The 25,888-nt window shown below is 39.6% G+C and overlaps 1 protein-coding gene across 50 annotated transcripts in view; it reads right to left on the reverse strand.

Moving 5' to 3' along the window:
- Window positions 1-25,888, reverse strand: part of RIMS2 (regulating synaptic membrane exocytosis 2) — a 737,322-nt gene that overhangs the window by 284,312 nt on the left and 427,122 nt on the right. For 30 of the 50 annotated variants that reach the window (XM_075125014.1, XM_075124984.1, XM_075124982.1 and 27 more), the window contains 4 exons: window positions 24,174-24,221; window positions 9,644-9,774; window positions 6,910-7,081; window positions 6,131-6,284 (listed from right to left, as the gene is read on the reverse strand). In XM_075125014.1, the coding sequence (XP_074981115.1) occupies window positions 6,131-6,284; window positions 6,910-7,081; window positions 9,644-9,774; window positions 24,174-24,221 (505 nt within the window). The remainder of the gene's footprint in view (window positions 1-6,130; window positions 6,285-6,909; window positions 7,082-9,643; window positions 9,775-24,173; window positions 24,222-25,888) is intronic. The other 20 variants (XM_075124989.1, XM_075124987.1, XM_075124995.1 and 17 more) reach the window with 1 other exon arrangement.

Here is a 25,888-nt window from a genome sequence, read left to right on the forward strand (position 1 = left end):
TGCAGGTTTCCACTCCTGTGAAAGTGCTAGAGAAGCTGTGTTCCAGAGGGACTAAAAAATTCTATTTTGTACATATTTTTCTTTTTTGGCATCTCACCACTATCAGTGCTGTCCACCCACACTCTGTGGTTAACGGATCAATAATGCAGGGCAGAGTGTGGTTCTAAAGCTGTAAGAACTGACTTTGAAAAATGAATCTGTTGCTTTTTAACACTAAGTAAAAATAAATAACAATAATTCAATTATTTTAAAAATATCTAAAACAAGTTTCAATAAACAAAGGGCATATGTCTCTATAAAAAAAGCAGAATTAGTACAGAATTAGTGCCTCAAAATATTCAATAATCTTACACCTTCACCCACCACTCAATATCAGCCCACATGACTCAGATATAAACACTGTCCATGCCGCATACCCACAACTGCAAATAATTGTAAAATGTGAAACAAATCTATCTTGCTTTTCAATGTGAAGAATGCTACATATGTATGCTGGGAAATAGAGAGAGGAAAAACCTTCCAGATTTGAAGGCCCACAATACAGAAGACCTTGTCTCTCAACCTCTTGAGTTTAAGCTGTAGAACTACTCGTAGTCTCAGTCCCATTGATTTGAACTGCTGTAGTGCATAAATGTGATACCACACCCCAATATTTACTTTGACTTACTTTACTTATTAACTTTTCCATGGAATTTGTGGTATTTTCTACATCTTCTATGAGAAATGTCACAAATACCACAATATAATGATCAACTACAGGGGGTAAATGCCAATTTTTTTTCAATTACCTATAATTTTGTGTCTACAATCAGTTATCAGAAGGAAAATAATGCAAATAACTCCCTAGTTACACTATAAAATTGTCAATAACTTTGATTATTTTGCCTGGATTTTTTTATGCACCGCTGATTTTGGGGGCATAACTGGAAGCTGGGTTGAGGCTGTGGTAAAAATGTAGCCCAAAAGTCCACTTATGATCAGTGAGATGGACTATTTACATTTTATGTTGCCATAGACCTTATATGCTATATGTAAAAGCTTAAAACATAGTCATTGTATAAGAGCCAAACAGTGTCATTAGTGTAGTATGGCACCATGAATTCCCTTTGCTGATATATTTAGAAGATAATTTTTTATTTTTTTAATGGGGTATATTTGAGTGTTCTGCAGTAGCTGTAATCTATCAGTGTATATATGAGATACCCCCAGATAAAATGCTCTGCATTTCTCAATAGAAAGTCCAGGGATTGGATAGTGTGGGAGGATCGGTTAAGGATACAAAGTCCTTCATCTGCACCAATTCAAATCCAGCACAGGCTGGGGATGACTGAAACTTGTTACCACCTGTTGTATGTTTAGTGACATAAGTGAAAATCAATGATAGACTAATTCTTACTGGACATGTCTGTATCACAAAATCTGTCTATTCAGAAATAATCGAGGGATAAATGGGTATGGAAACTGAACTACTCTCTGCTACAGCTGGCCACTGCAAACCAGCATATGGAGTGCTGTGGAAAGCTTGCTCTACATCACTGGCTGTGCATAAATACAGAAATGCATTCTTCAGGGCTGACAATCTGGCAATTTTCGTTATCACAAAAATTCACTGAAGCTAAAAAGAGAATTGAAGGTGCCACAAGTAAAACACCATATCCCTGACTCTAGCAAGAAAAGAAAGTGGGTGAGTGTAGGTGATTCTTTTATACTACCTTCAGAGAACAAAAATTAAGTAAATTTCTCTCCTTTCTCTTCTAATCTGGACACTATAAAGCCCAAATATGTCTGCATATGAAAAGAAAAACAAATATCCTTGTAATTCAAAATCTCTTTTTTGAGAGATATACAGTACCTCAAATACAGTAAAAATATCTATTTTTTTAAAATGAGGAATAAGATATTTCTAACAGCAACAACTTTTGTATACATGAACTAAGACAGGTCTTATTTTACAAAGTAACAATAATATACTTAGAGTCATTCCAAAATACAAAAGTGGGAGGGTTGAACTACTCCTGTCTCAACCTGGAAACAGCTTCTGTAACCCCAGTCGCTGAAAGCAAGATTCACTGTGCAATATGTAGTTGAAGCAATTAGTTCCATAGGAAAGCAAATAGCTGGACTGACTTTCTAAGGGATTTTGTCTGCACCAAAACAAACACTGGGGACTTTTAAAACTCTGCGCATGTAGAAGTACAGCAGGACAGAGCTTAGGAAATGCAAAAAAATATAAATGGGATGACTGTGGTGGAACTCTGAGACCAGCTTGGAAGGTATCTGCATATCTAACACAACATCATTGTCTCTTCATAAAATCATAGTCACTAAAGCCTGGAACTCAGTCGCCCTATAGGATGAATTCACTGACACCAGACATAACATCTTCTGTTGAAGAAACTTGATTTTACAAACATCTCTTTGCTCAAAATAAAGTTTCATAATCTGAGAACCACATTCATATTCCATTATACAGAAGACTTTTTAACACAGGATTCAGTAAGACCTTCATAAGTCAAAAGACATGATGAGGCCTTCAGTTTAGCTGAATCTTCTCTTGAAACCGTCAGCAAAAAGAACAGGAACCAAATATTTCTTCACCATTATGGTGCTAACAGTAGAATTTAAACACTCTCTTCTTGGAGAAGTCAGAGGGATATGCAAGTTTGTTCCCCAAGCACTCCCATGACTTTCCCACTTTCTTCTGCAAGAAACTGATACTTATAATTTTAAACTCGGAGATGCGACAAATAAATTTAATTTAGGCATACTCCAGTTCAAGAAATATATAATTTTCCAATTCCTGATGCAGGGATAACTCATGAGATTTACCACTGTTCAATTGAATTGCTTAGTTACCACATAGTCCTTTTCCTATAAGAATTCCTAGTGAATACTAAATTTCAGTTTGGACATCTTCCCAGTCCCAAATCTGGAGAATTTCAGTTCCAAAAGTCATTGTTCTGTATTTATGTGCTTGCAAAACTGTGTCAATTTGAATTGGAAATAATTTATGGGACACCAGGTTTCAAAATCTTGAAGTACATACAGTCTAGGAAAGTGAGGAGAAGTTTGGACTACGAGAAGGATCATGATTCTGAAATCCTTCTGAGTGGACTTCTCATCTCAATTTGGACACACATATTATTACTGCAATTTAGACAGCCTTGTGTCATAAAGAGAAATGTATAAAGGTTCCAGCAATTATAATGAGCACTTTAAACTTCTTCTTTGGCTCTAATTCTTTGGAACTTGTGGCACATTTTGAGGATGTCAAACTACTGCTTGGGGGCCAATTGGGTCAAAGCTACATTGAAATGGAGAAGGATTTCTGCACTAAGTCCTGACCTCCAACCAGAGCAAATATTTGACACCATGCAACCTTTGATAAGGTTTTCCATACTTGCTTTCATACAGGCTTAGAAGACTGTTCAGGTGCAGCCAGGAAGACAGAATATACTCCTTAGATCTGAAGGTATGAGGCAAGATATTTGATCAGATCTTGAATCTAGCATCAATATGAGCTTCCCCCCTGTGATATTATCTGATTAAAATATGACCATATAGATCATTGTTGCTACCACTGTTATATAATTGCAACAAATCTTGTACAAAGTAAGGTGTCTATGGAAAGGCTATGATTTGCTGAATGCGATTATGCTATTTGTATGCATGTATCATTTTGTATTTGAAGTTATAAATATTGGCTCTATGCCTGGATTTCAAATGTTTGCTCCTCGGGTAATGCCCATAAGGTATTTAGCCTACACATCTTGAAGGAACTATTCAAATTAAGTGGCTCATTAAGAAACACTTAACTCACAATGGACCATGGAAGACACCTATCTACACTTAATGGACTTTCCTGCTATGACTAAGTGAAATCATGCATGGACATGTGAGTTGCCCAGGTGACTATTTTACCTGTAATTTTCCATAAGCTGTGTTGAGGGCTTTGTTTGAAACAATGGATTTCCCTCCACATGGCAGAAGTTATAAAAGGCTGGAAACATCTCCATTTTGCCTCTTTCCTGCTCAGAACTCTGGACTATGGATTTATACTAATGGGAGCATTCTAACCAAGGGACTGAGGTTCTTCCAATGATTTGTAAGCAACCAGAGACTTGATTTAAGCCAGCAGTTTATGCCATCGCTGCTACAAGCCTGAACCAAGAACTTTGCAATTATTGTACATATTTGATTCCTTTAACCAATTTTAACTCTCATCTTTCTTTCTTTCTTTTTATAAATAAACCTTAGATTTTACATACTAAAGGATTGGCAACAGCATGATTATTGGGTAAGATCTGAGTTATATATTGACCTGGGTTTGTGGCTGATCCTTTGGGATAAGAGGAACCTTTCATTTGATGAAGTTGGTTGTAAAGAACCACTCATCTTAAAGTCTAGTGTTTTTGGTGAAGATACAAGGACTGGAATGCCTAAGGAAACTGCTGTTGTGACTTCTTGTCAACCAGTGTGGTAAAACAGAAGTTTACTTTTGTTGCTGGTTTGGTATATCTTAAGGGAGAATAACTGCCAGTTTGGGGTGTATCTGCCCTATTTTTCAACAGTTTGTCCTGAATTTGGTATTCTCAGTTGTGACCCATGGAGGCACGGTTACACCCCCAAAACAAAGCAATTAGCTGTTATGGTTATCCACAATGGCCAACATTTGAATGTATGTATGTCATATGCTAAAAACAAATGGGCTTGCTACTCAGGGTTTAAACATTTTCTGAAAGCTAGAAAAAAAATAAAATAAACTAAATGCCAAATAGAAAACTACTCACACACACCAAAAAAGTTGAGTTTAAATTTTAAAAAAAATTTACAGAAAAATTAACTGCAGGAAATGAAGAAGGAACAAAATACTTTAAAACCATAAGAATTTGTCAAAAACAACAACATAGCTACTGAGAAGCATACTGGATTGAAAAGGAGATCCTCACCTGTCAGTCAGAAAAAGAAAATATGACTAAGTATAATGATAATTTCATGAGTAGAAAGTTATGCACCACAATTTGGTGCAGTAGTTTATCAATTTCAGAATATTATGATATGGAGCATTCCAATCCCTCTCATAATCAGCTGCACGACCTCAAAGTAGATAACTATTACAAATACTTATGTTTATGAACGTAATTACTGGAGAATCCATGTGGAGTTTATAATATATGAACGTTGTCAAAAACAAAATTTAAAAAATAATTATATTTTCAAGGTGCGCATAAATGTGCATGGAGAGAGAGAGAGAGAGAGAGCGTGAACAAAAAAAATCTTATAAATTGATTTACAATTTTTTTACAAAAATATCTGTAGAACTCACAAAGGATACTTCACAATGCCTACAGAAATTTTGTAAGGATAATCACAAAACACTGACTCAATAAAGTAATTTAAATGGCAAAAAGAAAGAAGGCGATTAAACAAGATTTGGTCATACACTACCACTTATTTTCTGTCTTAAGTATCAAATTACATTTTCCTTTACCAACTCAGCGTAAGTTCTTTTGTTAACACTTCTGCTATTTACTGCAACCTACCATTGACCTCTAATACTGTACTATACAAATAGAGTTATGAAGCACCCCTTTACTTGCAAAATCAAACAAAAACGTTTGCAAATGGTCTGACAATTCAGAGTTGTCAGAATTTAACAAAATGTTGAACATGCTCTTTTTACTGTAGTGATAGTATCAAAAGGCAGTAACAAACAATTGTATTAAATTCAATACATGCAAAGTTACATACAAGTCATTGTGCTTCATTTTTTTAAAATGTTTAGGCTGAAGACAAAGTTACTGTGCTTTCAGTTTGGGTGTACAATCAGATTACAAGGTCCTCAGCTGGTGCAAACTGGCATAACTTCATTAACTAAATTAATTTCCTTCAGCTGAGGATCTGGCCCATATATTTTAAGAAAGAATGCATTATCATGCACTATTCGGCATTAGCATTTTGAGTACTTCAGAAGCTCATTGGCAATCAAAAAAGGCACTGATTAATGGCAAAGAAAAACACACACACAATGTCAACTCCTGCTTTTACAAATCTTTAGCTTAGAATGTAACATACTGTACACACTAATTTAGATGAGATATACACAGCATTAGTAATATTAATAACCTACTTTGTAACCTCCGTGTAGGGCTTTCACCATGTAGCTGTCTGCGAGGCAAATATGGCGAGGGATGGGGAAGTGGCAATGAGGAAACATCATGTGTCTGAAGTTTGTACCAGTGAGGTTCATCATCTAATAGTGCTGTCTCTAGCTCAATAAGAATCTACAAATGAAACAAGCACAGGTGTTACAGTGGAACACTATTTTAAAATAGGTATTTCTACACATTTTATTCTATTCATTCTTCTAATGTTAACATTCACATTTGAAATTAAAGAGTTCTTGCATTCACTCAAAAATGAGCCATCAAGACACTTACGAATATAGTACTTGTAACAAATCTTGACACCGAATAAGACAAACACTTCTAACTTTAATAGCAACCATAGCACCTTAATGACAATCTGAACAGCATCTAAACATCTTGGGACAAATTAATAAACAATCATATTTCAACATCTTCAGTAAAGTTACACCAGGGACAAATTTGGACCATTATCAACAATCCTCAAAGAATATGACTTTTTGAAACTATGTTCATGTTGTTATTAAGACAGAACAACTAAAGAAGGTATCTGATACCAACATTACATCGTAAATTTCAGGTAACTTTTAGGAAGAGTTATTATTAAGCAGTCAAATATGTGCAAAAGTGTCAGCTTTTTTTTTTACATCAGATAAAAATATGTTATTCACAAAAGCCAAAGAAATCATCAGTCATCCATGTACTATTGACAAAGTCCCCAAACTACTGACTGATTATGAAGAGTCAAAACAGTTCCAAATACCTCTCCTAAAAATTCACTTTCTTCCTCACGAACTCGTGCTTGGTCCCAAAGGGTAATCTCCAACATTCGTTCTCGAAATTCTCTCCGATGAACTGGAGAATAAATGAATGTTTGGTTCCATTTGGGTTCCAATGTTTTCTTTACTGTTTTTGTTCTTCTTTTGTTTTTATCACTGCAAAGAGCAATTTAAACATTAAAGACTTCCAAAACCTACTACATTGTACTAAGCATTTTGTTAAATGCATGATCTCTTAGAACAGTGGTAATTTGTATATAGTTTGAAAGATTAACAATAAACCAGAAGGACACCAGAATTAGGAGTTTCTGATGAAATAAAGATTAGAACCTGGGATTGGTCATAATTTACAGTTTTGTATTCATGAAGCGTGTTTACAAAGTTCATTAGTTTAAAACTAGCTGGGTTCTTTGCATCATTCAACTGCAGTACTAATTTATATATTTTTAACAATATAATGAAGACACTGGAACATTTGCAAATACTCTAAGTATAGCATACTAATCCATACTATATGGATAACAACTGCATTATTTGTAAACTCCTGGTAGCTAGATGTCAGAACAACATGTTCACTATGTAGTTGCATTTTATTCATATTGTTAAAATAAAGAACTTAATTGCATATTTCAACATTCAAGATTTGTTCACCATAGAGAACTAAGTTACATTGGACATGTTTTCCAGTGAAATTTGTTTAGTCAGGACTTCACATGCTCACTTAATTAAATGCTTGAGTTGTCTAACTGCACTTTTCCTCTTGCAGGTTACTTTTTCATGCACAAGAGATTTATTTTAGCCTACTAGGTTTATTCTTCAGAGGAAAGGAAAAGCAGTTTGGCTGTCAGAAGAAAACTAATTCAATAAGACAAACTGCTGTTTCTTTTATATATGAGAGGAAATACCAGGAATAATTAAAGGAAAAATTCTACCCGCCTCACATAAAAGAAAATAAAAAAAAATAACACAAAGTATTTCTTGTAAAACATTACCAAATCATAATAAAATTCCAAAATATATCATTATTGGTATTGTATACATTATTTTATTTTAATAATATATTTCTATTTATTTTATATCATATTTGGGGATTTTTTCTTCTTTTCATCACCTGACCATCCTTTTTCAACCTAGGGTACAGGGGTCTTTCTGCCCATATCCCATTGCATTATAAGAGCTCTAATTATCTAACAATATGGATACAGAAATTATTGGTGGGCATATTGATCTTCAAAAAAGTGGACAAGATAAATATAATAAAACAATTAATCTGATCCCCAGCTAGTGCAGATTGTTGCCTACTCCGTTGTCTTCAATGCCACTATGCCAATTTGCACGAGCTGAGGATCTAGACCACTGTATTTTATTAGGCCAATGGTTTAAAAACTTTTAAGGCAAAGAGGCCCAACAGGGACCTTTTTGTAAAAAAGCTTTTGAAATACAGCAATGCATATGATGATGGCATAAAAGATATCACAATCCAAGTTGACATAAAATGGATAAACCATTCTTCTTTGGCTAACTTCACTATTTTATCCTATTTCAGGTTACTTTACCATACTGTATAGCGTGAAGGTGAAAAGGACAATCTTGCAAGGAGTTGAGCACCCTCAATTCCTGTTGAAATCAATGGAAACTGAAGGTACTTAGCACCTTTCATGATTAGACAATTATTTCTAATTAAATATTTAAGGTTAACTGGCTCTGCCCCAGACAGGGCTGAGGAGAGATGCATAGGAAGGCAGAATCTCCAGGCTGGGAAACATTTATGCATAGTATAACAAACAAATGCAGTAAAAATACTTATTTTAAAGATGCACATTATTCTATAGCTCCATCAATCGGTTTTTCATATACTGATTCCTCAATTTACAACAAACCTCTGCTACATTTCGCAACATACCACAAAATAAAGCCAAACATTCCCCTCTGCCAACATGAGCAGAAGAAACACAGATGAGCAGATCCAGTCAGAGGGACTCCTCTAGCTGTTCCCCTTCCCTCTGACCAAATAGAAATAACTACATTCACAGAATCAAGCACTGAGATAAAAGGGGCCAGGGGAGGTAAAGGCCCCATCACACCATCATCTTCCCCTAAATGCCATGGGGATTACTGGTGTAAATTAATATCAATACTGTGTAGTGAGAAAGGCCTACAGTTAGAGCTGAGGGTTCTCAGCATGTCACAGGTTCGGGTCTTGTTCAGCATTAACTTTTCAGTACCACAATTTGACATCCATGGTTTTTGGATGCCAAACCCTCTTCTGTTTTACTGTGGGGAAGGGAATAGGGGGACAATGAATGCCTTGAAGAAATTATCAGAAACTCAATGAATCTATATCTGTGGAATTTCCTGTCCCCTACACAAGAATTACCTAGCAGATAATATGGCCTTAAAATATTAACAACAGTATTTGCAAACAACATCTCATCATGCAATGCAGACAGGTTTATCTTTAGTTTGCCATCCAATAGTTGATAAAATAATCCAATTGAAGTTAATTTGTTTAATAGAAAATAGTATTAAAATAAATGTAAAACCTGTTCTTCATCGTTGCATAACATGTTCAATCGCTAAATTCCATTCTTTAAGACTATTCTATAAGATCTCATGTATGACCAGTACTAGCTAGCAATCTCTTCTCAACTCTGCATGCCATCTGAATATCTATTTGAATGTCTACTAAAATATTCCTTACTTTTCCGTTGACCCTACCTTCTGTCTGGAAGAAAGTAAATTTTAACATAAGGATTCCTTGGCCTCCCATCTTCCCTTGAAGGAAGATCCTTTGCTCCCAATATTGTGACTATCAACTGATGACCAACCTTGTCATACCACAGCTTTATCTGTAACGAGAAAATATGCATTAGTCAGCTCATTTCTTTAACAATCTAGCACACTATTCCTCCTCCCAAGATGCATTTTACTCTTCAGCCCCTCAACTGTGATGGTTTTTATTATTACAACCCAGACAATTTGTATTCCATTTTGTAAATTGTAGTGAGGCAGAAAAATGAAAGGATACACTGTAATAAAGTCAATGTGTATCAAAAGTTATTTCATAAAAAAAACCCACACATATATGCATATTATTTCTTTCTCATTGATTTCCAAATAGTGAACTGTTTAAAATTATGTTCCTTTTGTAGTTTTGGGTTCTGCTGTATGGTATTTAGCTACATGGGGTCTTTAAATATTTTGCCATTTCTAAGGGCTCTATTCACAATGAATGAATGTTTCATATCCTGTTGGGGAAAAAAGACTATGGAATGAAGCCCTAGGCATTATGGATCTGTTCAAATGATATTCAGAATAGTTTTGGAGGCATGTTTATGTTCAATTCTCAGGAGCTTTCCACAAACAGATGAAAGGGTGGGTGAATGTTTCATTATGATGATTCCCTCCTCAATCCAACTCAGCATAATAACCAAACCAACAGGCCAAAAAAAATATTATTTAGGTGTACAAGTTGTTTTTATTATTAATTAATCTCAGAACTAGATTAGCCATGGAGTATCCTTTTAACTACAGGTATTAGACGCTCATAACAAACTGCTATTTAGACATTCCAGCCTAAACATTATGCTTCCAAATATATATTGCTCACATACAGAGCATATCTACATTAGACCATTGAACTCCTTCAGGGGTAAATGGTGTAGCCATAGCAGGATTAAGTATTAAAAATTATCAGGGTAGTGTGATAACATCACTGACACATCATTACAGACAGGCTGACAGAACAGACTATCTGTACAAGAAAGTCTGCTCCAGAGAGAGGAAGAACTAGAGATTTTAGAGGAAGCAGCAACTACTAGTGGCACCTACTAGAGCCAGGGAGGGGAGTGCTCAGTCCTGTCACTCCACGCCTACCAGAGCAGCCCATCTCCATGCACAGACATATCCCAGCAGAGGTAAATCTTGTGATGGGTGTTGCCAACACTACAACTCCTGATGGGCAGGAGGTTGGGGGTTGACACCACCTCTCCTGATTCTAATTCACACTCTTTGGTTAGGCCAGGGGAAGGGGCACATCAGCTGGCACCACAGCTTCTAGTCTTCAGGCAACCAGAGACAGGCCTTGGCAGCTGGCACACTTCTCAGGTCATATGACTAAAACACAAAAAGTTGGCTCAGGCTTCTATAGTTCCCAGTACTTCAGTGACTTTGGTAGAACATGACCACAAACACTCGGCTTCATTTTCTGGTGGGCCAGGGCCTCTCTCCTCCCCAGTCCATCACTATGGTGCCTAACATCAGCCAGTGATATTCAAATGGATGCTCAAAGGAAGGAGGCGGCCTCTCTTCCCCGTTATCACTTCCTCTAAAATTTCTCTTCAGGAGAAGAGTGGGCCTCTAGCTCACTAAGAAGCTTTGTGGAGACACCTCTGTACTCCCAGTTAGGTGGCTCTATAACTACTCCAAACAGAAGATGGAGGGAGTGGTGCTACCCTCGACATCTTGAACTCACACAGAGAGCTCTAGAGGGCTGTTCCCCCAACCACTCAATTCAGAGGGCTTTGGCAACCTTCCCCCAAACTGAGGATTGATGTTCATTGAAGTTGCACAGTTGGGTGTGGAGGGCTGCATTGACCACCCATATGTCTTGGGCACCCCCACCCACTCACAGAGAGGTCACTAGGGAGGTTCTGCCTCACCACATCACTCCCAAGCAGAGAGCTCTGTGGGTGGGGGCACTGTCAATATCACCCCTGCCTAATCAAAGAGTACTGTATGGGTTGCCCCTGCTGCTACCACCAACACACCTGAGCAGGATTTTCCCTGCGCTGGGCTGTTGCAGGCCAGAACAGACACCAGAACTGAGAGCAAGGAGCTGGTTTCACATGTGTTCTCAAAGCCCCCTCTGCTGGGCCCAGACAGCATGGAGGAGGAAGGTGCCTGATTTGAATGCTGAGGGAGAAGAGAAAGACTGAGAGGGGCAGGTTACAGGAATAGATTGGGACAAGGAGCCTGGATGCGGGAGGCTGGAATGGGGGAGAGGGGAAGTGGAACTAGGAGTTGAGGTTGAGGTGGGGAGATTGGGACTGGCTGGGCAAGGAGACTGGCAGTATGAGCCCAGGAGAGAAACACAACGAGACTGGTTCTAGTAGGTGGTGAGGGAAAGAAGACTGTGATTATATGAGGAGCAGAGAGGGAGGCAGGGTCTGGAAGAGAAGGAGACTGATAACTAGTGGGGAAGTTGGGAGAGGTGTGGGAAAGGGGAGACAGAGTGTATGAGGAGCCAGGAGTGTAATAAAGGTAGCTATTGTATGCATGATCCCTGCCTCTGCTGTTGCAGAAGTTGGACGGTGTATGGTGAATGAGGCAGGGAATTACAGGAAGAAAAAGGAGGGTCTCATTTTTAAGGCACTAGAATACTCTTCTCAGGAACTGGATTCTATCCCTGCCTTGTCAACGAGTTCCTATGCAAAGTTGGGCAAGTCACTTAAACCAAACTTCTTATAGGTGGTCACTAATTCTGTGTTCTACGGGTGCCCAACTTGAGACCCAGCGGTCTTATTTGTAGAAGGGCTGAGCACTCACAGCTGGAATTGAAGTCAATGTGAGCTGTGCTTTGAACATATTAATTGTTATATAATGCTAAGTAGTATGAAAAATCAGACATGCTAGGCATCTCAAAGTGGACACCCAAAACTAGTGGATTATTTTGACCTTAATCTCTTCGTGCCTCAGTTCCTCATCTGTGAAATGGGGATAATGCCACCCTCTGACCCCCATCTCACAGGGCTGGTGTGAAAATAAATTCATTAATGTTTGTGAAGCATTCAGATATTATTGTGATGAGCACCATAGAAATTCCCATGATAATTCTGTCTTCAGAGCAGGATTTGAATAGTGTGCAGTAATTAAGGGCTAGAGCCACACATTGAACAATGGAGTGAAAATAACTATTGAAGAACTGCTCATTAATGTCCATTTTATGCACTGAATGAGGCCGGGGTCCCATTGAAAATATAGTATGTGACAATGTTATAAAAGACTGTAGCATAATGCATATGCATAACGGGACTGGATTAAGATTGCATAGACAACCTTAATTCTCGCATTTCATAATTTTTGAGTGCTTGACTTTGCAACCTTGATAATGTTATTTTAATATTAGGGAGGAGCACATGTTGTGTGTATAATATATGATATACTTTACTTAGACAGTTGTATCTTACAGATGTAAAAACAGACTGCATTTATACCTGTTAACATTATGGTATCTTTGATTTCTTTATTGATTTGTTCCAATCATCTGTACATATGTCTCAAGGTGGGGAGATGCACTCTCACATAACTGCATGCAGAGGTCAATGTTGAAGGTGACCACAAGCTTTACTGACATCCTCTGCCATACAAACTTTGGCTCTGAGGTGACTATGGTTAGCACCACCGACCTTAGGTGGTACTGAGCTTTGCTTTTTTCTCCTTTTATATATAATGTGCATACTTTATTTTTATGCATTATAATTATTTTTATAATTATAATGTTTTATAGCTGAAATAATATGTTCTTTTCTATTTTGTGTAATTTTTGAGCAAATGATACCTCAGGGGGATGGTTTTGTTTAAAATTTTACTTAGATTAAGCTTCTACAAATGCAGATGTTACTCCTCAGGTGGGGAAGTTTGTGGTGTAGCTGACATGAACTTTTGACTACTTTCCCAAAATAAAGAGTGGCTCCTGAGCATAGCCAAAACCAGACTAATGCTGCCTTGGCTGCTCTCTGGTCTGCTGGGAACAAGTATGGGAGGAGTGCTAACAGGCAATAGTGGGTGCAGATGTTACTGAGGGTGGGAAAGAGCATTGTAGGTCTCAGCTGGGAGGACCAACTTCACTTATATTTCCTGTCTACATGCACAATGGAACGTCATGAACTGATCTGCTATGGAAATGTATTTATTTGGAAATGTTACTGTTCCTAGTAACACTTGTGAACAAGAAATACCAAATCTCTATGGAGATTTCTGGCAAACTACACACATGAATGACTGTTAAGATAATGCCCCATCACTCACAAATTAGGGCTGGTCTACACTACGGGGGGCAGGGGCGGAATCGATCTAAGTTACGCAACTTAGCTGAAGTCGACATACTTACATCTACTTACTGTGGTGTCTTCACTGCAATGTGTCGATGGGAGACACTCTCCCATCGATTCTCCTTGCTCTTCTCATTGAGGTGGAGTACTGGAGTTGACGCTAGAGCGATCGGTGGTTGATTTATCACATCTATACTAGACACGATAAATTGACCCCCGCTGGATGGATCGCTGCCTATCAATCCGGCTGGTAGTGTAGACAAGCCCTTAGATTGATCCTAGTTTAAAGGCACAACTTCCAGGAAATCATAGCTATTCAAGGTGCCTACCTACACATACATGTTTTCTCTAGCAGGCTCATCCTGTTTGCCAGGACTGATACATTGGCAGTGCATACATTGTTATACTTGATTAAACTTGTTGATATTTGTGTGACAAATTGAAACTGCAAGGTAAGGAAGAACAGTAGTTCACAGCCAATTCTGGCTGTCAAGCTAATTAAAGATGGTGAATGGGAAATATGTTTAAGACGAAATAATTTCCCAGGAGAATGTTGCCTAATAGCACTCGGTATGCATTAAAAAACTTCACTGGGAGTTAAACTGAAACACAAAGATGTGAATACATCAGTGTTCAAGATACAGGCTTGTACTTTTCCAAAAATGGTATAACCAGCACAGATCAAGAAGGAGGATGCAAGCACGAGAGAAACAGGAACCTTTCTGTGCAGTGAAAAAAATAATAATGAACAAAAATTCTGATTGTTGGGAGCATAAATAAAGGTTACTTACCTGAAACTGGCGGTTCTTCAAAATGTGTATACCACACCTGTGTATGCATGCACACACCACACCAGAAATTTTAAGTAAGCAGTGCCTGTTGGACTATACATGTGCAGTTCTCTTCATGCTCCAAACTGAGAGTATAAAGGGCAGTGTGGACCGATGCCTCTCCAGTTCATTTGCTTATCACAAATCTGGCTATGATCCACAGCAGAAGGGACAGAGGTTGGGTATTAGAATAGGGACCACACTAGCAATAAGGGATCACAAAGCAATAAGAAGTCCAGGTGTCTTTCTAATTGCTTTTGTTTGTCTAATTGCTTTCTAATTGCTTTTTTCTGCTACGCTGGGCATCACAAAATGGGGAAGAGATGTCCAGCCCTCTGTGGAGATAGAGGTGGTTAGGGACTATTTAGAAAAGCTGGACGTGCACAAGTCCATGGGGCCGGACGAGTTGCATCCAAGAGTGCTGAAGGAATTGGCAGCTGTGATTGCAGAGCCATTGGCCATTATCTTTGAAAACTCGTGGCGAACCGGGGAAGTCCCGGATGACTGGAAAAAGGCTAATGTAGTGCCAATCTTTAAAAAAGGGAAGAAGGAGGAAACTGGGAACTACAGGCCAGTCAGCCTCACTTCAGTCCCTGGAAAAATCATGGAGCAGGTCCTCAAAGAATCGATCCTGAAGCACTTGCATGAGAGGAAAGTGATCAGGAACAGCCAGCATGGATTCACCAAGGGAAGGTCATGCCTGACTAATCTAATCGCCTTTTATGATGAGATTACTGGTTCTGTGGATGAAGGGAAAGCAGTGGATGTATTGTTTCTTGACTTTAGCAAAGCTTTTGACACGGTCTCCCACAGTATTCTTGTCAGCAAGTTAAGGAAGTATGGGCTGGATGAATGCACTACAAGGTGGGTAGAAAGCTGGCTAGATTGTCGGGCTCAACAGGTAGTGATCAATGGCTCCATATCAAGTTGGCAGCCGGTATCAAGTGGAGTGCCCCAAGGGTCGGTCCTGGGGCCGGTTTTGTTCAATATCTTCATAAATGATCTGGAGGATGGTGTGGATTGCACTCTCAGCAAATTTGCGGATGATACTAAACTGGGAGGAGTGGTAGATACGCTGGAGGGGAGGGATAGGATACAGAAAGACCTAGACAAATTGGAGGATTGGGCCAAAAGAAATCTGATGAGGTTCAATAAGGATAAGTGCAGGACCCTGCACTTAGGACGGAAGAACCCAATGCACAGCTACAGACTAGGGACCGAATGGCTAGGCAGCAGTTCTGCGGAAAAGGACCTAAGGGTGACAGTGGACGAGAAGCTGGATATGAGTCAGCAGTGTGCCCTTGTTGCCAAGAAGGCCAATGGCATTTTGGGATGTATAAGTAGGGGCATAGCGAGCAGATCGAGGGACGTGATCGTTTCCCTCTATTCGACATTGGTGAGGCCTCATCTGGAGTACTGTGTCCAGTTTTGGGCCCCACACTTCAAGAAGGATGTGGATAAATTGGAGAGAGTCCAGCGAAGGGCAACAAAAATGATTAGGGGACTGGAACACATGACTTATGAGGAGAGGCTGAGGGAGCTGGGATTGTTTAGCCTGCAGAAGAGAAGAATGAGGGGGGATTTGATAGCTGCTTTCAACTACCTGAAAGGGGGTTCCAAAGAGGATGGCTCTAGACTGTTCTCAATGGTAGCAGATGACAGAACGAGGAGTAATGGTCTCAAGTTGCAGTGGGGGAGGTTTAGATTGGATATTAGGAAAAACTTTTTCACTGAGAGGGTGGTGAAACACTGGAATGCGTTACCTAGGGAGGTGGTAGAATCTCCTTCCTTAGAGGTTTTTAAGGTCAGGCTTGACAAAGCCCTGGCTGGGATGATTTAACTGGTCCTGCTTTGAGCAGGGGGTTGGACTGGATGACCTTCTGGGGTCCCTTCCAACCCTGATATTCTATGATTCTATGATTCTATGATTTGTTCTCTGTAGATAAAAGGCCAGTGCACATCAGATGTCTAGGGAGTGAAGCCTTCTTTCCTCAGCAGCAGCATGTGGTTTTGGAAAAAATACCAGTACGAGGATGATTTGATTCACAGGAAACTACAAAACTACTTTAGGGGTGACTTTTGGGTGGAGGCAAAGAGACACCTTCTCTTTATAAAAGGTGGCATATGGCAGATTTGCCATGAGCATTGCAAACTCACTCATCCTTCTGGCTGACTAGGAAGGCAACTTTCACCAAGAGATGGGACATAGAGCAAGTGGCTAATGGTTTGAATGGAGGTTTGGTGGGAACTGAAAGAGCAATGTTGAGGGCCTACTGAGATGTTGGCTTCACCACCGATGAAAAAGATCTAAGAAGTTCATTCAGCAATCTAGTGATTGCAGGATGAGTGCAGACAATGTGGTCCTTGACAGGAGGAAAAGCTTTGATTGTTGCCAGATGGATCCATATGGAACTGATAGAGAAACTCGATGTCTTAAGGGTAAATAGGTAATCTAGGATATCAGGGATCCCAGTAGACTCTGAAGACTGTCATGAGCAAAAGGAGAAATGTTTCCATTTGGCTGAATAATATTTCCTGGTAGAATCCTTCCTGCTCTGGTTGAGAACGGATTGAACTGCTATTTAACTTGAGCACTCCATCCAAATACCAGGCCTTGAGTTGGAGTGGCCCAGAATTATAACGTTTGATTATACCATTGTGCTGCATCAGCAGATCCAGAAATGGGCAGATTTTGGTATACAGACAGGATAAAATCCTCAGGAGGCCTGAGAACCAGAACTGCATCTGCTATTTGGGCACAATGAGCATGACCCAAGCCCTGTCATGAGGGATATTTTGCAGGACTATAGTATCAGTGGGATGGGAGGGAAGCTGTACCTGAGGTGGTCAGTCCAGGGTAACAGAAGGGCATTGTTCTTCAAGCCTTGGCCCAGAGCTGTTCTGGAGCAGTATGGGTGAGTTTACTGTTCCCTTGTGAGGCAAAGCAATCCCAGGACAGAGTTTCCATTGATTGAAGATCTCATTGAGAACAGAATCATGAATCTTCTATTCCTGGTCTGTTGAAAAACATTTGCTGAAACTGTCTGCTAGTGAGTTCTGAGTGCCTGGTAAGTATACTGCTGAGAGAGTTATGTGATGTCTGATATACCAGTTCTAGAGGTCAACCATCCTTACACACAGGGGGAGGGAACTTGTCCCCAACTATTGTTTATGTATAGCACATTAGTCATATTTTCTGACATTACTTGGCTATGTCAGGATCAGATGAGTGGGAGGAATACATTGCAGACCCAACAGACTGCCCTTAATTCCAGTAAGTTGATGTGCATCCTGGCCTCTTAAGGGGTCCAGGTGCCTTGTGCAGTGTGATTGTTCATATGAGCTCCACAATCTCATAGAGAGACATCTGTGATTATAGTTACCTTGGGTGTAGGTGTGAGAAAAAGAATACCCGTCCAAACTTTCTCCAACTTTGCCCACCAGGCAAGAGAAGCCAAAACCTTGGTGGAATTGTTACTTTGGCATTGATGTTGTCTTTTTCTGATGAGTAGATGGACTAATAATACCACCATAGGCAGCTTAGATGGAACTCGGCAAATGGTATAATGTGGGTACATAAGGCCACGTGGCTGAGGAAGAGAAAGGCAAGCCCTGACTGAGGTCAACAGTTTGAGGGTGACCTGTTTTATTAGATCACCCATAACATGTAATCTCTTGATGGGAAGATAGGCTCTTCCTGTAGTCGAGTTCAGTGTTCCTCCTACGAAGTCTATCAACCTTGTAGGGGTTAAAGTAGACTTTTGATGGTTGACCCAGACTCCTAAGGGAGAGAAAAGTTGGAGTAGGAATGCTATTGCTGACTGGACTTCCCTGCTGGATCTGCCCATCAGGAGCCAGTCTCTGAGCTATGGAAAGATGGTGAAACTGTTTTGTCTCATCCAAGCTGCCACTGCTGAAAGGACTTTTGTGAAGACTCTGGGTGCCAAATGGAAGAACTCTGAATTATAAGTGGTCCTCCCTAATGAGGAATCTGAGGAACCTTCTGTGGGAAGAGTCAATGTCTATATGAAAGACCCAAAACCAAGTGCCCTCTTCCAGAAAGAGGATTATTGATGCCACTGTGACCATGCAGAATTTAAATTTTTGGATGAAAACATTAAGTTGCTGTAGGCCAAGAATCAGTCTCCATCCACCAGATTTCTTGGGGACCAAGAAATATGGGGAGTAGAACTCCTTCTCCTCATATCGAGGGGGCATCAGTTCTATGGCCACTTTCTGGAGAAGAGAATTTTCCTCTTAACATAGAATCTGCTCATGAGAGTGATCCCTGAAAAGGAGGCAGTAAGGGGGTTTGTGGTGAAGAGGTCAGATAAACTCAATTACATAGCCTTGGTGGATGTCATCTAGTACCCACTTGTCTTTAGTTATTGTTGCCCAGCTGAGAGCAAAGTGTATAAAAAAGCCACCAAAGGTTCAGGTTGCAATGAGGCATGCCATCCATGGTGGTACACAGTCCCTGAGCATACCAGCAGAAGAACTGCTTGGATGGTGAGTGGAGTTGGAGGTGGTTGTGAAAGTAGAAGAAAGCATACATCTGGGTCTTTGAGCCCTTTGTTTCTTACATAGTGGTTCATTTGGGCATTGATGCCTGAGGAGGAGGTCTGAGTCTATAGTATTGCTTGTGATGGTTCCTCTTCAGGGCCAGGGTGTAAATTCCCAGAGAGAAGAGGGTGGTTCTAGAGTCTTTTTGAGTGTGTAAAGACTCATTGGTCTTCTCACTAAAGAGGTTAGACTCATCAAAGGTTCCTCAATGGTATTCTGGACCTCCCTGGGGAACACTGAAGATTGCAACCATGACTCATACCTCATGACTAGAGCAGTGGTGATGGCTCTAGAGGCAGTATCTTCTGTGTCTACTATCATTTGACATGATGTCTTCACCACCGGCCTGCCTTCATCATTAAGGGCTTGAAACTGGGCCTAGGGAAGTCTTGTCTACCTAGGGAAGTCTGTCTTTAAAGCCTGCAAATTTGGCATAATTCAGGAAATTGTATTTTGCTAGCAATGCCTGGTATTTAGCAACTGTAAATTGGAGACTAGACAATGAATACTTTCCTACTCAAAAGGTTGAAGCATTTAACACCTTTATCAGTAGGGGCATGCTTGGAGAACTGCTTCTGGACCTTTCTGTAGCCACTTGCACCACTATGGAGTTGGGCGCTGGATAAGTGAATAAAAACGCTGCCCCTTCAGCTGGCATGAACTTTTGTTTCTCAGCTTTCTTCAGGTTTGGGGCACAAAAGGCTGGGGTGTGCCACAGTGAAATGTCAGGTTCCAAAATGGCTTGTTTAACTGGAAAGGCCACCCTTGAAGGGCTAGAAAGCTGGAGGGTGTTTCGTAATCTCTGCTGTGTGCCCTGGACCTCTTCAAGAAGAATCTGGACTTCAGTAGCCACCCTCCGCAACAACTCCTGGTGCTGCTCATGGTCATTGGGTGGAGAGGGAGATGATGGAACAACTGCCTCAACAGTGAGGAGGGTGGCATATCCATTGGAAACATTGGATCTGGCTCAAACTCCTCCTCCACAGATTCTGACATGAAGGGTCAGAAGGAAGGGAGAAGAGGGTCAGTGTGATTCTCGCCTGGATCCAGGGTGCCTCTATATGATCCCACGGGACGCAGTAAGAATTGATGGGAGAGATCAGTAAAAGCTCTGCTGGTGAAAATCGATGTTTCAAAGGAGTTGCCCTATAATTTAGTAATGCCAGATAAGGGTCTGTATAAGACTCCTCTGCTGTCTTTAGTGGTCTTTTTATTCTCTTAACACCATTTTCCATAAGCCCATTAGACTGTGGACATCTTGGACTAGATATAATGGGCTTAAACTCAGATTTTCTTGCAAAACATGAGAATTTATAATCATCAAATTGGTCCATTGGCTGACATGACCACTTCTGATATGCCATGTCTGGCAAAGATAGATTTGATACTCACAGTAACATGTTTTGCACTAGTGTTCTCAAATCCTGTTTCTGGAAAATGAGAATAATAATCCAGAATCAATATATAATTCTTGCCAGCATAAGTAAACAGACCCATGCCTACTTTGGACCAGGATGACAAAATTTCTTCATTTACCATCATAGGCCATTTTATTTGGTTATCTCTGTATTGTTGGCATGTTTCACAAGCTTTAATGGATTTTACTCTATCTGTATTAATTTGTGGCCAGTATAGAACATTTCTAGCCCTTCTTTTGCATTTTTCAATACCCATGTGGCCTTCATGTATCCTACGTCGTACACATCTTTAACCCTAACAGTCTCCCTAAGCCTAAATTGTTCCAGCCTTGCTCTTGCTCCAGCCCTGTTGCTAGTCCTGCTCCAGCCCTGCTCTCACTCCAGCCTCACTCTGGATTCATAATCCCAGTTCTGACCCTGGCTCTGACCACTAGGCCCAATGGCCATGGCTCTGACCACTAGGCATGATCATCCCCATTACAGTTGTACAGGCAGGTCTTCCCAATCTGAATCTGAATGGGGTCTCATGGGCTGCTCCATGAGTGTTTCTGCAGACCAAGCTCTGGTCCCTCATGAGTTCGGAGAGGGAAGGCACGGCAGATACTGCAAACTGGAGGTGATATGAGCCTCCGCAAGGCAATAGAGGCAGTGCAGGAGATTGTCGTTGATAGAGAAGGAACAGAAGCAGGAGACACAGTTCTTGAACCCATGAACTCTTGGAAAAGTCCCTCTTCGAAGAGAGAAGCTCCCTGGAGCAGGAAGAACAAAACTAACTATGCTAGTGTGCTAAACACAAGAAAATACTAATCTGTCAAAAACTATTTACAGATTGTATTCATAGGTTCACAGTAAAGGAAGATCGAAGTAGACATGGAAGGTTCCAACTCAGGCCATGTGGTGATAAGAAGGACCTGGAGAGGTGTCTATCCACACTGCCCTTTATACTCTTATTTTGGAAAATAACTGTGCATGTGCAGACCAATGGAAACTGCTTACCAAAAATTTCCAGACTCGGGTGCATGGTGTACATACATACATACCCATGTGTGGCATACATTGAAGTAGTAGGTTTCAGAGTAGCAGCCGTGTTAGTCTGTATCCGCAAAAAGAAAAGGAGTACTTGTGGCATCTTAGAGACTAACAAATTTATTTGCGCATAAGCTTTCATGGGTGAGCTGTAGCTCACGAAAGCTTATGCTCAAACAAATTTGTTAGTCTCTAAAGTGCCACAAGTATTCCTTTTCTTTTTATTGAAGTAGTAGTGAAGGTTAAAAATATACCCAGGGACTCAGGGGATAGAGAGGGAGTGTGGTTGTGGTGAGAGGTAGGAGGGTGTGGGGGAAACAGTGGGGAAGCTGACAATGGAATCAGGGGCAAACCCAATCTTTCAGAATGATTAAATGAATAGGTACTGACAGTGATGTGTGAAGGCATATTGGGAGGCATGATTTGGTTTCTCATGTTAGTTAGGGTGATGGTGTCAAAGCCATGAGTATAAGCTTCCTGAGAACCATGCCAAGAACATTTGACTCTTTGACCAGAATTATACTCTGTAGAAGGATACGCATAAAGGCCTGTAAAGGCTCCATGGACAATGTGCAAAAATAAAATTTCATCTGAATAGAGCCCTTGAGTAGTAGAACTGTAATAAATAATCAGTGTTGGAGATGCTTATTCCTTACACTCTCATGTAATTTGCGGTAATGCTATATACAGAATTATTGTTATTTTTACTCTCTTAATCATGAGTAACACGATCATTTGATCAAATGAAGATACCTTTCATTCTTCAATGAAATAAATGAAATTATTCAGTGAAATTATTTTAAATGGGATTTATATCAGGATTTTTGTCATATTTAATGTAATTTAAAATGATGGGCTACCACATGTGCTTCTAAATTATAATACTTCATAAAATCATGGAATTTAGGATAATTTTTGCTTTTCAATTGAACTCTTGCTTGTCAGATGAAATTGCTAATTCATAGTTTCTTTTGAAAATATCTAAGCAGAAGAGAAATATAAATGAATCATTTAAATTATACATAAGGTAGTGGCCAGTACTTGGCCTTCCTGGGCTTTTAACAATTTGTGTTTGAATTTGTATACAACTTTTGTTTTCCATTTTGATTGCCAACTTCATAAACCATCAACATCAGTCACATATTAAACGATCTGCACTGACGTTCTTACTAGATACCCACTACATATCAGTAGCACATAATATTTTAAACAATATTACCAAGCTTTTAACCTTTTGCTCCAAATTTTTCTCACATTTTTATTCTGAACTTATAATCAGGCATTTGTATATACCACTTTAGGGAAATCATAAATTCTTGGGAAAAAATTAGTCAGTATGCTTTGCTTATTAAACCTTAATCCCAGCCAAACCATTTTCTGCTGTCTAACCTATCTCGTGTAACGTTTCCCTTCAAGTTAATACTATGAGCACTTTTCCATTTCACTATGAAAATTAAAAAACTCACTCTCATCATTTGGAACCTTTCATTTTCACCTTTCCTTGGGCAATGACTGAGCAATATATGTAAAAATTATACAATTCTCAAACAAAAAGTGAACATTTCCATAAAAATATTTTGTAACAAAATCAGGTAATATTCTACATACAAAAAACTGAAAAAACATGCAGCAAAACAACCGAAGCGGTGTAACATATTAGTACAACCTACATTTGAGTTAATCTACAGTACCTTAAGGGTTTCCTAATGAAAAAAGGCAAACAACTTGTACCCAAATAGGACTGTAAAACTCAATAAACTCAATGATCAGAGGCAGACAGAAATTATTTTTTAATTAAATCAGGTTTTGATTAAATCAACCTACTTTTCAAAATGCAAGCACTGAGTATAATATACACAAAATTCATTTCTTTAGACAAGGTACAAATTTATTTGCCAATCTTCCACTGAAGGAACTACTATTAATTGGAAAATGCAAAAAAGGATGTGTTAAGTAATGATAATGAATGATTTAAAGAGACATCAACCTTGGTATAATGAGATCAAACATCCACAGCACAAGATTATTTACTACTTGTACAATATGTGTATGTATGTATGTATGCAGAACACATAGCCATTATCACTGCTGAAACCTGTGTGAGTTTAAATATATATCACAAAAGTAGCAAAACTAAAGCTAATTGTCTCTTTAAATTTTAATTTAATATTTAACCCCCATGCAAAATTTTACAAGCTGCTCACAAGATGGTATGAAATTTGTTAATATGGTTTGAAACAACACATTAAAACAATGGGAAAACAGACCCAAACGTAACGTTTTCCTACTATGCATTTTCCAAAATAAACAAAAGAAAAGAACACAACTTTAGTTTCTATCAGGCAGACGAGGCCTTTACCTGAACCCTAGGAACAAAAGGCGTTGTTCTTCTACTAAGGCTTTGGCTCTGGTAAGCAAAATTAAAGAAAAAGCAATAAAACAAAACCAAAAAAGACAACACGCTGGAAACTAAAAGACCAAAAGTAAAAACAAAGACACACAACTATTACTTTAAACACAGCTTTACACCAAAGACATAGTTATCCAAAACAAACTATTTTAATGCAGTGCATAAATTAAATCTGCACATATGTTACTGAAGCATGTCAAAACTCTGTGGTGAAATTCTGGCCCCACTGAAGTCAATGGAAGTTTTGACATTGACTTCAACAAATCCAGGATTCACCCTGTATGTCTGTCTACTGATTACGCTTTCAACAGATTAAGAAATAATATTAACTAAAGCAAAAAATGAGTACAGTGGGAATTAAAAGTGGAATAGTAAATATTAATTCAGCCTGAATATCTCTGTCAGAAAGCTTAAAGTGTGCACTGAGAGGCTAGAAACTAATACAGCAATACCAGGTTTTATTCCCCTTTTCCACAGTCTAAAGTAGCATTTGTACCAGCAGCCCTCATACACACTGTAGCAACCCTTAAACTGAAGTTGGCGCAGTTGGATATTAGCACTGGGGAAAAGGTGTGATAATGTATTTCCACTCCCTACCAGTCATGACAGGAATGACATATCGTGTATACAGAAAACTCTTGCATGAAATGAGTCCTGAAAAATTTAGCAATAGTTAGGAATCACACTCTGTACAATTTGACCATTCTGTCACCTTATTGACACCTTACTCTGCAGATAATCCCAAGGATTTCAGTGTGACTATTCACAGAGTAAGGTATTATCCAATAGGCTAGATACGGCTGTGCAGGGAAGTACGAAAGTCCCATTCACTCCACCAGCATAGACGCTGGAAGTAGGGGTGCTGGGGGTGCTGCTGCACCCTCTGGCTTGAAGTGGTTTCCATCATATACAGGGTTTACAGTTTGGTTCAATGGTTCTTAGCATCCCATCTATAAAAATTGTTTCACCACCCCTGTTCATCGGTTGGCCCAGCTAAGACTTGCTCTACCACAGGGTGAAGAAAGAAGGGACTACTTGCCCAGCACTCCCTCCTGTAAGGACAGAGAAGGTGTGGAGAGGGGCTGGGACTGCAAACGTGGCTTTTCTTGCTGGAATAAGCTGCTCCATGAAAAGGGGAGAAGAAACTCACACCAAAGCAAGGGGGAGTCTGAGAAGAGTTGTGACTCTCTCAGGGTACATCTACACTGGAACTGGTGGTGTAATTTCCAGCTTGAGTAGACATACACACACTAGCTTTGGTTGAGTTGCCATGCTAAAAATAGAAGTGGCAACATGAGTGATGGGCTTTTACTCCCCGTGTACAAACCCAGCTGGGACACTGGATATTTACTCGGAAGGCTAGCCCATACTGCCACCCACACCACTTGTTCCTTTAGCACACTAGTACAATCAAAGCTAGCGCACATACATCTATCTGAGCTGGAAATTACACCTCCAGCTCCAGTGTAGACATACCCTCTGTCACAGTTTGTCCCGTGGTCCGCTCCTGCAGTGGCACAGCTGCATACTGTCCCTTACCCAAGATAGACTGTATCTAGCCCAATGTGAGTGAATGTGTCAAATCTGGCTCCAAAGTAAAAAATAGGATTTCAAGGTCTTCATGATTCTCCCATATTGTAACAACTTTAAAAAAATACAGAGTT

This window comes from Caretta caretta, chromosome 2, assembly GCF_965140235.1.
Source record: "Caretta caretta isolate rCarCar2 chromosome 2, rCarCar1.hap1, whole genome shotgun sequence".
NCBI classification, from domain to species: domain Eukaryota; kingdom Metazoa; phylum Chordata; order Testudines; family Cheloniidae; genus Caretta; species Caretta caretta.